Source organism: Sus scrofa, chromosome 12, assembly GCF_000003025.6.
Source record: "Sus scrofa isolate TJ Tabasco breed Duroc chromosome 12, Sscrofa11.1, whole genome shotgun sequence".
Taxonomy (NCBI): domain Eukaryota; kingdom Metazoa; phylum Chordata; class Mammalia; order Artiodactyla; family Suidae; genus Sus; species Sus scrofa.
The window spans coordinates 39,662,618-39,680,303 of NC_010454.4; the positions used below are offsets into that span (position 1 = coordinate 39,662,618).

At 50.3% G+C, this 17,686-nt stretch overlaps 1 protein-coding gene across 1 annotated transcript; it reads left to right on the top strand.

Moving 5' to 3' along the window:
- On the top strand, positions 169-17,171 carry HEATR9 (HEAT repeat containing 9). Its single transcript, XM_021067398.1, has 15 exons — positions 169-669; positions 2,380-2,429; positions 4,719-4,900; positions 5,125-5,251; positions 5,470-5,526; positions 5,704-5,760; positions 6,948-7,005; positions 7,395-7,525; positions 12,284-12,466; positions 12,859-12,951; positions 13,054-13,173; positions 15,046-15,119; positions 15,581-15,632; positions 16,298-16,384; positions 16,639-17,171. Exons 1-15 carry the CDS (start codon positions 582-584, stop codon positions 17,050-17,052), a joined length of 1,773 nt encoding a protein of 590 aa, XP_020923057.1. The 5' UTR covers positions 169-581; the 3' UTR covers positions 17,053-17,171.

The window sequence follows — 17,686 nt, forward strand, 5'->3', positions numbered from 1 at the left end:
CATATGGAGGAGCTTCCCAGGCTAGTGGTTGAATCGGAGCTGTAGCTGCTGGCCTACACCACAGCCATAGCAACGCTAGAGCCAAGACACGTCTGTGACCTACACATACCACAGCTCACGGCAACACCAGATCCTTAACCCACTGAGAGAGGCCAAGGATCGAACCCAAGACGTCATGGCTCCTAGTGGGATTTGTTTCCGCTGTGCCACAACGGGAACTTCTAACTTTCTTTTTGAATTTATGCCTCACCACTGCCCCTCTAGCTAGCCAGACAGGCATGGCTCTCCCACTTTTCAGAGAGGAAACCAAAGCTCCCAGAAGTAAAATGACTAGCTCAATCCACAGGCCAGCAGACACCAGGGCTGGGGCTCCAGAATGGAAGCAGAGTGTTCTGTTTACCTAGGAGGTCTTGTTGCTCAGCACTTGGAGGCTTCTACCCCCAGAAGCCCAGACACCTTACCAGTGCCCCTTGTCCCACAGAGGGCAGGTTTCCCCAAGCTGTGTCCCCACTCCCACGAGGGAGCAGTGCCTGTAGCCTCTTCTCCCAGCAGGTTCCTCCTGGCCCCACCAGGAGAAGAGGATGGCCCACCAAAAATCAGTCGACATCTTTGACCTCAACAGGTCAATGCTCAAGTACCCATGGCTGGAGTATCCAGAAAGGACCAAAGGTGAGGCTGGAACGGACTGGAGGGGAGTCAGGGACAGTGGCTGAAACGGAGAGCTGCCTGGCACCCACTCCCAGGCAGGGGTCTGGGAGATGTCAGCAAATCCATAGGAAGGGTCAGAGCAGACCCACGGATGCTTTCAGGGCACCCTTCAAGGTAAGTCTCCAGGGCCCCCTAAGGTGGCGCATCTCAGCTCCCGCTCCCTCATCTGCGCCCCACTCTCTACCCAACTCTCACACCTCCAAGGTTGTAAGCTGGTTCCTGTGCCTACTGCTCTTTGCCCTCATCTATCTGGCTAACTTCAACTTGCGCTGAAGACTCAGCTTGTGCATAGTCTCCTCTGGGAACCCCGTCCTGTTTAGGGACCCCTCACTTGAACCACCTGTGCCTTTATCCGTCCTCACCTTTGTTTCCCTTCATTCATCACTAATAAACAGTTCTGCCTCACCAGCTAGACCCGTGGTTCCCAAAGCATGTTCCCAGGACCAGCAGCAGCAGCAGTATCTTGTTGGAAATGCAGATTCTCAGACTCAACCCCAGACTGACTGAATCAGCACTCTGGGGATGAGTTTTCTGGGAATAAAGAAATCTGTGTTTTAGGCACAGAGAACAGACTAGTGTTTGCCAAGGGAGAGGGACAGGGAGGGAGGGATGGATTAGGAGTTCGGGATTAGCAGATGTAAACTATTATATATAGGATGGATAAACGACAAGGATAAACACTAGTATTATAGCACAGGAAACTATATTCAGTATCCTAAAATAAACCATAATGGAAAATAATTTGAAAAAGCAAATATATATCTGAATCACTTTGCTGCACAGCAGAAATTAGCACATTGCATATCAACTATAATTCAACTAAATAAATTTTAAAAAAGGAATCTGTGTTTTAACAAGCTGTCTAGATCTGTCTTTCTTTTCTTTTCTTTTCTTTTTTTTTTTTTTTTTTGTCTTTTTAGGGCCACAAGCATGGCATATGGAAGTTTCCAGACTAAGGGTCAAATTGGAGCTGTAGCTGCCAGCCTACACCACAGCCACAGCAACACGGGATCCGAGTTGCATCTGTGACCTACACCACAGCTCATGGCAACACAGGGTCTTTAACCCACCGATCAAGGCCAGGAATAGAACCTGCGTCCTCATGGATACTAGTCGGGTTCATACTGCTAAGCCACAATGGAAACTCCTCCAGTTGTTTCTAAGCACACTCAAGCTTAAGAACCACTGAAAGAGACCACTGGTTTTCACCATTAGAATCCTTGCGGGAGCTTTCTCAAATGCCTGCGCCCCTTCCTCAGAGAATCGGTTTCAACTAGTCTGATATCAGGCCAAGGCAGGTTGAAATTTCCCTCAAATAATTCTAACACATGGCCAGGGTTACGAACCACCTTGCTAGACCAGTGTCTCTCATATTTCAACATGCATAGGAATCTTGCTCAAATGAAGATGCTGCTTTGGCAGGTGTGGGGTAGAACTTGAGAGCCTGCATTGCTGAGAAGCTCCCAGGCTATGGCAATCCTGCAGTTCCACAGACCACATTTGGAGCAGCAAGGTACCAGAAAAGGGACCTATGAGCCCCTTCAGGATAGGAGTTATGCTTTATTTACCTCCCAGGTGCCTGGTACAGTGTTCACTAAATGCTGAACAAATGAATGCCTGGAAGGATGGCTTCAGCCCCCCTTTGTAACTTCTGCCTCATTTGTACCACAGAACTCAGAAGAGCCACCGCTCCTGTTGACTTGCCCTTGTCCTGCTACCAGGTCAGACCCCTAACTTCTGCCACCCTGGGAGCTTTGTTAAGGTAGGAGGGGCAGCAGACGGTCCCTTCCCATTAAAGCCAGTTCATAGAACATGACATTCACCCCTGGGGCTGCCACTAACTCTGTGTGACCCTGGGCGAGTCACTTTCCCTCCCTGAGCCTCAGGAGCTGCTTCTGTCACGGGCCAACCCCTGCCCAGCTCCCTTGGTCCAGTTGCTATGAGATAGTATCTATAAGGCTTAGGCTATTTTTTTTTTAGGGCCACACCTGCGGCATATGAAGTTCCCAAGCTAGGGGTCAAATCAGAGCTACAGCTGCTGGCTTATACCACAGCTCATGGCAACGCCAGATCCTTAACCCACTGAGCAGGGCCAGGGATCCAACCTGCATCCTCATGGATCCTAGTCTGGTTTGTTAACCGCTGAACCATGAAGGGAACTCCCATGAGTCATTGTTATTAACTGACACAGGAATCCTCCTTGTGAGAGATGCCAGATAAAATGGGGTGCTCAATTAAATTTGAATTTCAGATAAACAATGGCTGTTTTTCATATGCATATGTCCTATCGTCTTCATTACCTGGAATTAAAATTCAACCGGACACCTTGGTTTTTACTAAATCTGACAACCCTGCTCACAGTGAGTCAATGCCCCATTTTCTGAAATGATGACAATCACCTGAGGACCCTTGTTATGACCTTCTCAATCACCAAACTGGGGACCCCTGGCCAAAGCCCCTCTTCCTTGGTGCTCAGAGATCTGTTGTAGAGACAGGAAGGCTTGAGAGAAGACAGGATGGAATCCTAGCCAGGCCTTCAGAGAAAGCCCCTGACCCATCCAAAACCCTCCACTACAGACAGAGCTGCAGTTTCACAATTATTTAAGACAGATTACTTGGGGAGTTGCCATTGTGGCGCAGCAGAAACGAATCTGACTAGTATCCATGAGGCTGCATGTTTGATCCCTGGCCTCGCTCAGTGGGTGAAGGATCTGGTGTTGCCATGAGCTGTGGTGTAGGTCACAGATGTGGCTCAGATCCCACGTTGCTGTGGCTGTGGCGAAGGCCACCAGCTGTAGCTCCGATTTGACCCCCTAGCCTGGGAACTTCCATATGCCATGGGTGCAGCCCTAAAAAGCTAAGTTCCATGAAGTCAGGGATGATAACTCTAACCCCAGCACCAAGTGCCTGGCACATAGTAGGAGCTCAATAAGTATCTGTTGACTGCCCGAATGAGTGAGCACTAGCCTGAACTTCCCCCTCTTACTCCACATTTCCTCACCCCTTGCCTTTTACTTCTTGCCTTTTTCAAAGTCCTTTGAGATGCTCAACTAACCAAATTGTGTACAGCTGTCCCTCGGTATCCACAGGGGATTGGTTCCAGAACTCCTGTGGACACCAAAATCCATGGATATTCAAGTCCCTTCTATTTTATATGGTGTGGTATTTCTATATAATCTCTGTACTTCTTCTCTAGATTATTTATAATACCTAATACAATGTAAATGAGTTGCTGGGTGCACGGCAGATTCAAATTTTGTTTTTGGAAATTTCTGGATTTTTTTCAAATATTTTCAATCTGTAGTTGGTTGAATCTGTGGATGTGGGACCTGCAGATACAGGGGGTTGCTTGTACTCGGATTAATTCACAAACAACAATGGATTCACAATCTTTTTTTTTTTTTTCTTTTTGGGGGGCCACACCCATAATATATGGAAGTTCCCAGGCTAGGGATCAAATCGGAGCTGCAGATGCCAGCCTATACCACAGTCACAGCAATGCTCGACCCGAGCTTGTGGCAACACCAGATCCTTAACCCATGAGCAAGGCCAGGGAACCCACGGAATCACAACAGGAACGCCAAGCTTCACAATCTTTTTTTTTTTTTTTTTTTTTTTTGGCCATGCCCTTGGCATGCAGGGCCAGGGATCTAACCTCCATCACAGCAGTGACCTGAGCCACAGCAGTGACAATGCCAGGTCCTTAACCCACTGAGCCACCAGGGAACTCCTGGCTTCACAATCTTTATCTCATTTGTTCTTCACAACCACCTTGGGAGGGATGCAGAACGGGGATTATCAGCTCCACTGTGCAAATGAGAAGACAGATCGTGGTGGGGTGAAATAATTTGCTTGAGTCACACAGTGGGTAGCGAGGTGGCTGTGACTTCAGGTCAGATAAGAGGCTGAAGGGTATTTCTCTCATCTCGTCCCTTCTCACCCTGGTCCTTCTCCTGGCTGAGAAACGTCCCCTGCGACGGCTCTGCCACTCACACCCCTCCCATCTCCAGATGCCAAAGGAAGAGTTCCCCCCAAGTCCAGAGTGCTGGAGGCAGCACCCGAGCAAGCCAGACTCTGTACCTTACTGCCACTCCAAGAAGCCTGAGCTCTGCACACACTGGCGCACCCTGTGTGATCAGAGGAAGGAACGGGAGGCCCAGAAGATACCTCGGCAAATGAGAGATCACTCCAGGTGCACGTTTGCCCCTTCCTATTCTCCACCGGCCTCCACATATTCTAGGAAAGAAAAGAAAGAAAGGGGTGGGGTGGGACAAGTCCGCTTACAGACCCCAGAGGACACCGCAGGGTAGGAGGCTGGCGTCTGGGCTGGGCCGAGGTCAAGGGGTGGAGGAGAGTTTGTGAAGTAAGGAAGGAGGGAACAGGGAGCCAGGGCGGCCTGTGCAATTTCTTACACAGGAACATTGAGGAGGGAGCCCTCATCCAAAAACTCCATCTCCCCATGAGCAAGCTGACTATAAAGTCCCAGAGGGAACCCAAGCCCTTAGACCCGACTGGGGACCCCATGAAGTGGCAAAGATTAAAGGTCAGGGACCATGAGGGAGGGAGAAGGGGGAGACTCCCTTCCCGTGGGTGCCCTTACCTTGGACTTGCTCCAACCTTCAGCCCTCAGTCCCTGCCTGCAAAACGGAGGGAGGGGGAGGAAAAGGGACTGGACCGCTGAGCTCCTTCCAGTTTGAAAGTATACTTGCGGAACTATATTTATCCCTTCCTTCCCTTCCACTGGCTCCCCGGAATGGGCAGGAACTCACAAGAAGCCTGAAATCTCCCAGAGAGGATGAGCAGCTCTATGCAGCACAGGTGTGAAGTGCCAAGGGTGGGGGAGTGTGGCTACAGGAGCTGGCTGAGCTTGGGGAAGAAAGATGCTTGTGATGGGGGGGGGGGGGGCTGCAAGAACAAACCCCATGTCCAGAGGATGGTGACTCCTGGCAGTGGTGTCCAAGGTCTCTTCCCTTTCCGCTACCCCTGTTCCTGCAGGCTCTGGGGTGTCTGGGTGTCAACGACAAGTTTATCATGGAAGCACTATGGCAGGTGGTGAGTCTGGGGCTGCATGGAGTTCAGGAGAGGAGGAAACAGGGCTGAGGTGTGTAGAGGGTGAGCACACAGGCCAGGCAAGGCTCGCCAGGGTCAGAACCAGTGAGGACAGAACCGCTGTGTGCAGCATGTCCCCATTCCATGCCCTTGGCTTCTATTTTATTTTATTATTTTATTTTATTGTCTTTTTAAATTTTATTTTGATTTTTAATTATTTTATTTTTTTATTTTATCTTATTTTTAGGGCCACACCCAAGGTATGCAGAGGTTCCCAGCTAGGGGCTTAATCGGAGCTACAGCTGCCAGCCTATCACAGTCACAGCAATGCAGGATCCAAGCCACATCTATGACCTACACCACAGCTCACAGCAATGCCAGATCCTTAACCCACTAAGTGAGGCCAGGGATAGAACCTGCGTCCTCATGGATGCCAGTCAGATTTGTTTCTGCTGAGCCATGACAGGAACTCCCGTGGCTTCTTTAAAGGGCAGCACAATCTAAAAGGATGGGAGGGAATTCCCTCATGGCACAGCAGGTTTAGGATCCAGCATTGCCACTCCAATGGCTTGGGTCACTGCTGTGGCACAGGTTCAGTCCCTGGCTTGGAAACTTCCACATGTCGCAGGCTCATCCAAAAATGAAAAAAAGAAAAGAGGAGAAGGAGGAAGGGAGAGAGGAAGGGAAAGAGGGAAGGAGGGAAGGGGAAGGGGGAACCTGAAGATCCCCTTTGTCCAACAGAAAAGAGGCTCACTGAAGAGCCAGGAGAGAACTGAGTTCATTCGCTACCTTAACTGAATGAACGCCTTGTGCTATAAGCCAATATGTAATGGCGGGGGCGGGGGTGGTGTTCTTATCCATAATCTCATTTAAACCTTCCAACACCAGGATCAGGTAGTGGTAACTGCATTTTTCTAATGAGAAAATGGAAGCTCTGAGAGGCCAAGTGGCTTGCCCAAGGGCACGTGGCTGCCAGATATCAGAGAGGGACTTGAACAAAAGCCTTACTCCCAAGTTGCGTTCTGTCCATCGCATCACCCTGCCTGTACCCTGTGTTTGAGCAAAGTCAGGTCACTCTCTAGGCCTCGGTTTCCTCACTTGTCAAATTTAAAGTTCAGCCGAAATGATTCTCCAAGCTCTGACATTCTACCACCTCATGGTATGTTCCCACCACCTGCCTCCTCAATCAGGCCCAAACTGGTCCGGAGAAAGTAAAGTACGAGGCCTACCGAACCCTGGCCATCCTGGGTGAGTGCATCCCCTCCAGGGGTGGGGAGGAGGCGGGGGGTGAGGAAGGAGGCAGCGCAGCCCCTTCCCGCTTCGGGGAAGGGCAAATGGGTGCATCGTACCCCAACTCCAACCCAGCCAATGGCAGGGTCTGGGAATTATCCAAGGTATTGCTGGGCAGAGAGAGGAAGGTGGGGTGAAAAGGGAGAGAGATTGGAGGCAGGGAGAGAGGGAGCTCCTGCAACTGCGATCATGCTCAGCCAGCTGCTCTGGTGTCCTGGGAGGACCGACAGCCTTGGAACCTAGGACTCAGAGCTTTCCGTCTTGAGGGCACAGTGAAGTCACATGGGTTCTGGCAGAGAGGAGCAGCCCCTGAGGCTCTGCCTGACCTGAGGATCCGCCCTGTCCAGGCTGCCTGAATAAGCACGTGATCCACGCTCTCATCAAGCAACTGAAGGGGCAAAATGAGGGGAAGAGGATGGATACTCTGACGGTGCTACGGGCGGCTCTGAACTCCAGGGCTACTGTCCCCAAAGACCAGGTAATTGGAGGGAGTCAGTAGCTGGGGTGAGGTAAGACAAGGCAGTTGATGGCTCGGTTGAGGGTTAGGCCCGGGAGAAGGCAACCTAGCTCCCAGCTTTGAGGGGGGAGGATGCTGTTCTCATGGTGGCCCCTGTGGAACAGGGTCCCTGAACAGAAGCATCAGCAGAGCCACTTAACTAGCCATACAACCTCTGAAAAGCCAGCTTTCAGAGCGTCGCCTGTCCATCTCTAAAAGGGATACAGGAGTTCCCGTCGTGGCGCAGTGGTTAACGAATCCGACTAGGAACCATGAGGTTGCGGGTTCGGTCCCTGCCCTTGCTCAGTGGGTTAACGATCCAGTGTTGCCATGAGCTGTGGTGTAGGTTGCAGACGCGGCTCGAATCCCGCGTTGCTGTGGCTCTGGCGTAGGCCGGTGGCTACACCTCTGATTGGACCCCTAGCCTGGGAATCTCCATATGCCGCGGGAGCGGCCCAAGAAATAGCAAAAAAAAGACAAAAAAAAAAAAAAAAAGAAAGAAATAAAAGGGATACAGTAATTACCTTATAGCATTGGTGAGAAGATTAAATGAGATAAGGTGGGTAAAGCACCTAGTTCCACACCTATGCTCTCTAAATAATAAACCATCATTATGTTATCATCCCAAAAATAATACATAAAAAGAAAACCTCTGCCAAGAAGGGACAGAGACCAAGAGAGTCTGCCGACACGACTTGAGATTTTTCCCTTTTAGGGTCCTCTTACTTTGACCCCATCACTGCTCCACGTGAAACAGCATTCATCACTCACCCATTTACTCAACAAACTTGTATTAATTAGCTATCATGTGCCAGACACCATCCAAGTGAACCAAAGATCCCAGCTCTTGGGGAACTAACATTCTAGTCAGGGGAGTTAAATCTAGCCAGTAGGAGTTCCCGTCGTGGCTCAGTGGTTAACGAATCCGACTAGGAACCATAAGGTTGTAGGTTCGATCCCTGGCCTTGCTCAGTGGGTTAATGATCCGGCGTTGCCGTGAGCTGTGGTGTAGGTTGCAGACGTGGCTCAGATCCCGCGTTGCTGTGGCCCTGGTGTAGGCTGGTGGCTACAGCTCCGATTAGACCCCTAGCCTGGGAACCTCCATATGCCACAGAAGCGGCCCTAGAAACGGCAAAGACAAAAAAAAAAAAAAATCTAGCCAGTAGATTTAACTACATAGTATATTAGAGGTGACAAGTGCAATGGAAAAATTAGGTAGCAGGGTGAGGGTGATTAGGGATGTCAAGTGGAGATGGAACGGGTTGCAATTTTAAACACTGATAACAGGCAAGGCTTCATTTAGAAGTGGTCCTGTGGGTCAAAAAAAAAAAAAAAAAAAAGTTGTCCTTTGAGCACAGACAAGAAGGTGAGATATCAGCCTTACAGATATTTGAGAGGTACTCCTGGCAGAAGGACAAAAACCGCAAAGGCCCTGAGGCAGGAGCACGCTTGGCATGGTCACGGAACAGAAAAGAGGCCACTGGTGGAGGCGGAGTGGGAGTAGAGAAAGCAGGAGGAAATGAGTTTGGGCCGAAAGTCTTAACAGAGGAGAGCATCTGTGGCCTCCTGGATGACTTTACCTACTTGAGCTTTTACTCTGAGGTGGAACAGGCTTTTGAGCAAAGCACTGGCATGGTCTAACTTATATTTCTGTGGAGTTTTTGTTTTGTTTTGTTTTTGTCTTTTTGCTATTTCTTTGGGCCGCTCCCTTGGCATATGGAGGTTCCCAGGCTACGGGTCGAATGGGAGCTGTAGCCACCAGCCTACACCAGAGTCACAGCAACGCGGGATCCGAGCCACGTCTGCAACCTACACCACAGCTCACGGCAACGCCGGATCATTAACCCACTGAGCAAGGGCAGGGATCGAACCCGTAACCTCATGGTTCCTAGTCAGATTCGTTAACCACTGTGCCACGACGGGAACTCCCTCTGTGGAGTTTTTTTCTTCTTTTTACGGCCACACCTGTGGCATACAGACGTTCCTGGGTTAGGGGTCAAATAGGAGCTGCAGCTGCTGGCCTACGCCACAGGCGCAGCAACATCAGATCTGAGCCGCATCTGCAACCTACACCGAAGCTTGTGGCCAAAGCCACAAGATCCTTAACTCACTGAATGAGGCCGGGGGTCGAACCTGCATCCTCATGGACACTATGTCTGGTTCTTAACCCATGGAGCCACAACGGGAACTCCTGACTTATATTTCCAAAGGTTTACTCTGACGGCTATGTTGAGAAAAGATGGGTAGGGAGTGTGAAGCAAAAGTGGAAGCAGAAAGACCAGTTAAGAGGGGCTGCTGAAGCAAACCTGGTGAGATATGATGGTGGTTTGGACCATGGTGGTTATGGTGGGTTGGTAAGAAGTTATTAAATTCTGGATATATTTTAAAAATAAAACTCTGACAGGTTGAATGTTAGCTATAAAAGACAGTGAGGAAAAAAGGATGAAGCCAAGGTTCTTGGCCTTGAAATTGAAATCAACTTGAAAAAAATTGTCATCAACTAAGATGGACAAGGCTACAGGTGGAACAGACTTGGCAGTAATATCAGAAGTCCAATTTTGGATAAGTCATGTTTGTGACGTCTACTGGACCTCCAAGGGAGATGGCAAATAAACAGCTGGATGTACAATTTGGAGCTTAAAAGCCTGAACTAGAGAAAGAAATCTACGTGTTGTCAGCATATAGACAGCATTTAATGCCATACAACTGGATGAGATCACTAAGAGGCAAGCATCAAGCCTTGAGGCACCCCAATGCTAAGAAGTCCAAGATAAGAGGAAGAAGCAGTGAATACTGAGAAGTGGCGACAGGTATGCAGACAACCAAGAGGGTGGTATTCTGAAAATCAAGTGAAGAACATATATCAAGGGGTGGAGACAAATGAATTTATCAAATAAGACAAGTACTGAGAATCAAGACAATGGATTTAACAACGTGGGAATCACTGACTCTCCTAACAAGAGCCATTCCCGTGGGGCAGAGGGGGTGAGGGCTGGAAATGAAGTGGGTTTAAGAGAGACTGGGAAGAGATAAGTTAGACATGGCAAGAATAGATAACTTTTGGAATTCCTGTTGTGGCTCAGCAGTAACAAACCCAACTGTATTCGTGAGGACACGGGTTCAATCCCTGGCCTCGCTCAGTGGGCTAAGGATCCAGTATTGCCATGAGCTGCGGTGCAGGTTGCGGACAAGGCTCAGATCTGGTGGTGTGTGAGCTCTGGAGTGGGCCGGCAGCTGCAGCTCTGAGTCAACCCCTAACCTGAGAACTTCCATATGTCATCGGCATGGCCCTGAAAAGACCAAAAAAAACCCAAAAAGAATGGTCAACTTTCCAAGTTTTGCCGGAAAGCGATGAAGTTGGCAGCAGAAGTAAATTCTAGAAAAAAAGACAACAGCATGTTTCACTGCTGAGGGCAAATGATAATTTTGGGTGAGGAGAAGCATCGTTCTGAAGAGAGTGGGAAGAGTTGTGCGGCAATGCTCTTGAGCAGATGAGAAGAATGAGATTGAACACGTCGGTGGAGAGACTGCTGTCGGACAGATGGTCGTGGTCCACAGGAACACCTGGAAAGGAAGAACACGTGGGCACAGGTGCGAAAATTAGACAGAAGCGGTGGTACGTGTCTCTGGAACTTCTTTTCCAGTAGTTTTTATTTGCTCGGTAAGGTAGGAAGCAAGGTCTTCCACTTAAGAGACGAGAGGAAGAAGTGCTGGAGGTTCCAGAGGAAAGAGTGAGAATTAGGAGTGGGGGGCAGAAGAGAAATGCCTGGGAAAAGCACTCTGATCGCCAGGCAACACAGCGGGGCCACATGAGGTCTGCATTCATACACTTCAAGTAAGACCAGTCATCACAACTTTGTTTCCGTCCAGGAAGTGCAGGCACAGGGACAGCAGAGAGTTGAGTAAAATAAAGCAAGAGGGGGTAAAGAAGCTGGGCGAGCAGGACAGCAGAACTCAAGCTGGGTGAAGAGGGAAGAAAGTGAGGAGCAGTGAAAAGGTGCTTGATGAATTGTTAGTCTTTGTGGAATCCAACAATTGTTGACATCAGAGGAGAACCAGAGAGACTGGAGGGAGGTCAGAGAGAAGCTGCAGTCACAGGTAATGATAGTCTCTCTGGGAATTAGAGGCTGACATAGAGGACAAGGTGATCGGAGAGAAGGCACTGTATATTTTTTCAAATGCCAGGAGTTAAAACAGTGGAAGGGCTGAAGAGAGTAACACTGATCCATCCACAAGAAAGAGTCACAGGGAAAAAACAATAAAATAAATATTAGGAGTTCCCGTCGTGGCTCAGTGGTTAACAAATCCAACTAGGAACCACGAGGTTGTGGATTTGATCCCTGGCCTTGATCAGTGGGTTAGGTATCTGGCATTGCCATGAGCTGTGGTGTAGGTTGCAGGCACGGCTCGGATCCTGCGTTGCTGTGGCTGTGGTGTAGCCCAGCAGCTACAGGTCCAATTAGACCCCGGCCTGGGAATCTCCATATGCCATGAGAGCAAAAATGGCAAAAAGACAAATAAATAAATATTAAAAAGACAAAAAGTCATAGAGAAATGAAAGGATGCAACCTTAGGAGCAAGTAGATGACAGCAAAAATAAGGGAAGAGGGTAAAATAATCCCATGAGATTTATTTTAGGGGAGGGAGAATGGTCTGGAAGCAGTAATGATTTGCCCTCTTAACAAAGCCCGGCTGAAGACACAGTCCCACCACCCGCATCGCCTCCTCTCTCCCGCTCAGAGGACTCAAGTTGAGGACGAAGAGAAGCTGGTGCCTGTGCTGCAAATGCTGATAAAGAAATCAGTGAACAAAGCAGCGATGGAGGCAGCCCTGTGCTTGGGGTTCCTGAGGCCCTGTAGCAACATAGCCCGAGAGTACCTGCTGCAGTGCCTGTGCCAAGGGCCAAAGACCCAGCAGATGAAGGTGGGAGGGCCAGGGGGGCTCCCTGGGGAGCACTGGGGAAACAGTGCTGACTTTGGGGGGGGGGGTCTGGACCCTGTCATGCTCATCCCAGGGAAAAGAAGCTTTGGTAGGGAGCACTGCAGTGTCCTCTGTGTGCTTGTGACAATGGACGGACAGGAGTACGCGGTCATATGGATGTCAGTGTACACGTGTCTGTGTCTATTCGATTGGTCTGGGTGTGCATTCATGTACATACACCTGTGTGCACACATGCGTATGTGCTCTTGTTCAAGAGGCAAAGAGGGAAGAGAAAGGACCCCACCTGCTCCCTACACTTCTAGCCCTCAAGTCTGCTTGGTCATCCAGAAGCCTCCTGGTCCTGTATACCCCACCCTGCCTTGCCCGCCCCACAGGCACTTAGTATGCTGGTCAAGATAATGGGTGTGCACTCGGCCACGGTCATCAGGACCATCCTAGACCAGCTGTGCGATTCCAGTGCCCTTGAGGTAAGCTCGAGGGCTGCCTAGTACCCCTCCTTCTCCAGCACCAGCACAGGGCTGGGGGATGAGGGGGTCTATCCTTCACACCTCCCCTACCCCTGCCCGCAGCATCGCTTTGAGGCCATTCAGATGCTCAAAACCATTGGGCTAGAGCGGATCCAAGCACACGGCCTGGAAGGACTCACATTTGACCTGCTCAGGAGGAAGACATATAATGAACCCTTCTTCGTGAGTGAGACCAAAGCTCCCAGGCCCAGACAGCCCAAATCTCTCTCCACCTCTCTCTAGAGAGCCCCTGGGCTTGGCTCCTCCCACATTGCCCCCCACCACCCCCGTCAATTCAGAGCCTCACATTCACCTACCTACTCAGCCTGTTTTCAAGCTAACTGGCCTTCCACCAGGCAGTTCTCTCAGCTTAAAATGCCCTGAGTCATCCCTCCCTCCTCTGCAAGGTGGAAAACTGTCTTATGCTTTCAGTCCCACTGGTAAGTAACTCCTCTCTCCCTCTGCCTATTAAAATACAGTTGCCCCATCGAGTTCCCATTGTGGCTCAGCGGTAACAAACCTGACTAGCATCCATGAGGATGTGGTTTGATCCTTGGCCTTGCTCAGAAGGTTAAGGTTCCGATGTTGCCATGAGCTATGGGATAGGTTGCAGACACAGCTCTGATCCCACGGTGCTGTGGCTGTGGTGTAGGCCAGCAGTTGCAGCTCTGATCTGACCCCTAGTGCCAGTGTGACTCTAAAAAGCTAAACAAATAAATAATTGCCCCATCCAGACCCATCCACACACCTCTTATGGGAAGTGTTCCCAAATCACCAAAACCAGACTCACCCTGCCTTCCTCTGTGCTCGCTCGCTTTTTCTTTTTTTTTTTTTTTAATCTTTTCAGGGCCGCACCCATGGCATATGGAAGTTCCCAGGCTAGCAGCGGAATCAGAACTGCAACTACAGCTGCCGGCCTACACCTCAACCACAGCAACACAGGATCTGAGCCATGTCTGCAACCTACACCACAGCTCATGGCAATGTTGGATCCTTAACCCACTGAGCAAGGCCAGGGATTGAACCTGAGTCCTCATGGATACTATCAGGTTCATTACCGCTAAGCCACAATGGAAACTCCTGTGCTCCCTTGCTTTTATCTTTGATACAGCTTTTTACAAAAGCAGCCACAGAACTTCTAAAGACATTTTTCTAAAGTGTAAATCAGACTGCAGCTCACCTCTGGCTAGAAGTTCTCAATGGTTCCTCAAGCCCTAGGACGGCTTACGTTGCCCTCTACCACCCAAGGCCTGCCCACCCCTCTAGCCTCACCACCCTCCTGGCAAAGACCCACACAGCTGAGCTTGGGCACACTCTGTCCTGATTCATACCTGTGGTCCCAGTGTAATGACTCAAGAGTGCCCCACTCGGAAGAGGCCATTTGGCCACTTAAGTAAACTGAACTAATTTCTGTTCCCAAATCTGCACTCTCTTTTGCCTCCAAGCTTTTTTTTCCCCCTCTGTCTTTTTGCCTTTTCTAGGGCCGCTCCCACGGCATATGGAGGTTCCCAGGCTACGGGTCGAATCAGAGCCGTAGCCACCGGCCTACGCCAGAGCCACAGCAACTCAGGATCCGAGCCGTGTCTGCGACCTACACCACAGCTCACGGCAACGCCGGATCGTTAACCCACTGAGCAAGGGCAGGGATCGAACCCGCAACCTCATGGTTCCTAGTCGGATTCGTTAACCACTGCGCCACCACAGGAACTCCTGCCTTCAAGCTTTTACACATGCTCTCCCTCTGCCCAGGCAATCTCCCGCCAGCCCTCAGCCTGGTTAACTCCCACTCATGCTCCAGGTTTCAGCCGAGGCATCACTTCCTCCAGCGAGTCTTCCTGGTACCCAGGCTGAGTCAGGAGACTCTCTCATTGCCCTTCCGCTTAGTTCAGTAGTATACCACCTATTCACCTGTCTGCTTCTGCCACCAGACTACGAGCTCCTCAAGGCAGGGACCACATGTAGCACAAAGTAAATGTTCAATAAAGGTCTGCGAAGCACTTAAGTGTATGCCCCTGCGACCCCTCTCTCTGTTGTCCCACTTTAACCCCTCTTCAGGCTATGAGGCAGGCTGTTGCTGAAACTGTGGAAGAGCTCAAGATGAAGCCCGCAATGATGAACTTGGTGGAGGCGTGAGTGGCTTGGGCTGGAGCTGCCAGGGCAAATCCCAGGCTGTGGGAAGGGGGCAGAGGGTCAGAGAGAGTTGAGAACCTACTGCCTGTTCTCAGTTCATGCTTGTCCGTCCACCTCCCCAAGTCACGCTTAGCCCAGTCTTCATCTGTAAAAAGGGGCTGAGAGTGTTATTAGCCACCATTCAGGGCTGCTATAAAGCTCAAATTAGGATGAGGACATGAAAGGGACTTTGATGGAGGTAAAGTTCTAGACAGATTCGAGTCCTGAGCAACACTTACTGCCTGCTGGAAAACTGTGGTACCAGCCTTTCTCCAGTCCTTGTTCTGACCCAAGAAACGAAGAGGAGGGAGTTAATGAAATTAACATCTCTCACTGGCCTTAAGCCCGACTCATCTGGACTGTAAGATGCAGCCAGCCTCCCTCTTAATTGTACATAACACATCCACGCCCTTCTCCACAGGCAACTAATGAGCTCAAACACCACTGCACGCCAGGAAGCAGTCATCTCTTTGGTAAGGCCAGCTCCACCACTCTGACCAGATGGGTTGATGGCAGGCAGGGTGGGCAGTTGAGCCGAGTTCCTGAAGAAAAGAAAGGGCTATAAAGTTTGGGGAGGTGGTGTATTGGCTTTTCTTTCTTTTTTTTTTTGTCTTTTTGCCTTATCTAGGGCCGCTCCCACGGCATATGGGGGTTCCCAGGCTAGAGGTCTAATCAGAGCTGTAGCCGCCAGCCTATACCAGAGCCACAGCAACGCGGGATCTGAGCCACGTCTGCGACCTACACCACAGCTCACAGCAATGCCAGATCCTTAACCCCACCAAGCAAGGCCAGGGATCAAACCTGCAACCTCATGGTTCCTAGTTGGATTTGTTAACCACTGCGCCACAACGGGAACTCCTGCTTACCTTCTAATTTTAGCATTCTAGCCCTACCAGTTCAGGAAAACCTTTCCTTCAGGACTGGAGGTAGGGAGAATAAGGGATGGGAAGAAGGGACACTGTTTAGAGATGGCTTTAACTCTTCTGGTGAAAAACTGTACCAGAACCCAATGCAGTGGCCCCAAAAGGCAAGGAAAGCCACCTCTCCCTATCTTGACCGGGGTCATCACTAGTGCGGTAAAGAGCATAGCATTTTCCTGGGGCCAGCGACTTAGGCGCCCTCATCCTGCCTCTGCCAGGGCGTCCTGGGGATCCGAAGCCCACAGGTGTTCTACTTGGTCCTGGACATGCTGGATGTGGAAAAGAGCCCGTCTGTGAAGAAGAGTGTAAGGCATTCACCTCTCCCCCGTCTCAACCCTTCCTCCAAGCCTCTCCCACCTACCCTCACCACTTGCTCTTTGTCAAGGGCGGCGGGGGTGGGGGTGGGGGGTTAAACCCTTACACTCTGTCCCTTGACCTCACTCCCTCACTCCCTGGGGCCACAGTGGCCTGTGGCCAGAGTCCCCCTCTCTGGGAGCAATCCTCCCCTCCCAGCATTGGCCTGAAGTGAGCCAGCTGCAGGGCCTTTGTTTCAATGCAGCTACAAGAAACATTAATTCTTTTGGCCTCAATTGATCCCTGGATCCAAAACAAGCTGAAGAACAAGGTTCTCTGCATCTATGAGGTGCCTAAGAGCAGCTTGAAGGAAGAGCCTACGAAGTTCCAGAAAAAGCCTGAGGACCCAGAAGAGTTCAATGTCCCAGATTTTCAACTTGCACAGCTGAACCCCTTGTTCCTTACAAAGCCCAGAGCCACATCAGACCAGCAGAAAAGGCTAAACACCCACAAAGGGTCTGAAACCTCTCCTTTCCCACCCTGTTACTCTAAACCACAAAAACACGGGTCACAGGACACCACAGGGTCCTGGGCACGAGCGATCAGGAAACAGCTTCGGATCCTTGCTGAGACCTCCAGTAGGTCAGTTCTTTTGGCCAAGTCCCTGCTCTCTCCTTAAGGATGCTTCTCAGAGTTCCTGTCATGGCTCAGCAGAAATGAATCTGACTAGGATCCATGAGGACACAGGCTCAATCCCTGATCATGCTCAGTGGGTTAAGTCCATCGATGCCATGAGCTGTGGTGTAGGCCGAAGACGAGGCTCAGATCTGGCATTGCTGTGACTGAGATGTAGGCCAGTGGCTGCAGCTCCAATTCAATTCCTAGCCTGGGAACCTCCATATGCCTCAGGTGTGGCCCTAAAAAGACCAAAAAAAAAAAAAAAAAAAAAGGTTGCTTCTCAAGCTCCCCCAAGAAAACAATCTATATTTAATTTCCCATGAATAAAAGAGAGTCACTCTCCATACCACTGCTGTTCCTCTCATCCTGGAACGATCATGTGGCAATAAAACGCAGGTCTCCTCAGTCCTGGCTGGGGCCTCCTCCCACTCAGCCACATGTCCCTTTCATGAGACTGAGCTGATCCGGATGGCCAGCCTGCCTCCTAAATCGAGCCAGAATTTGATGACAAAGCTAGAGTTGAGCCTCTGCCCAGAGGGGGCTGTCAAAGGGGAAATGGGAGAAGATCCTGGGAAGCTTAGCCTGTGAACCATTTCCTTTTACTAACTTGCCCCACCCAACCCCACTTCCCTGGT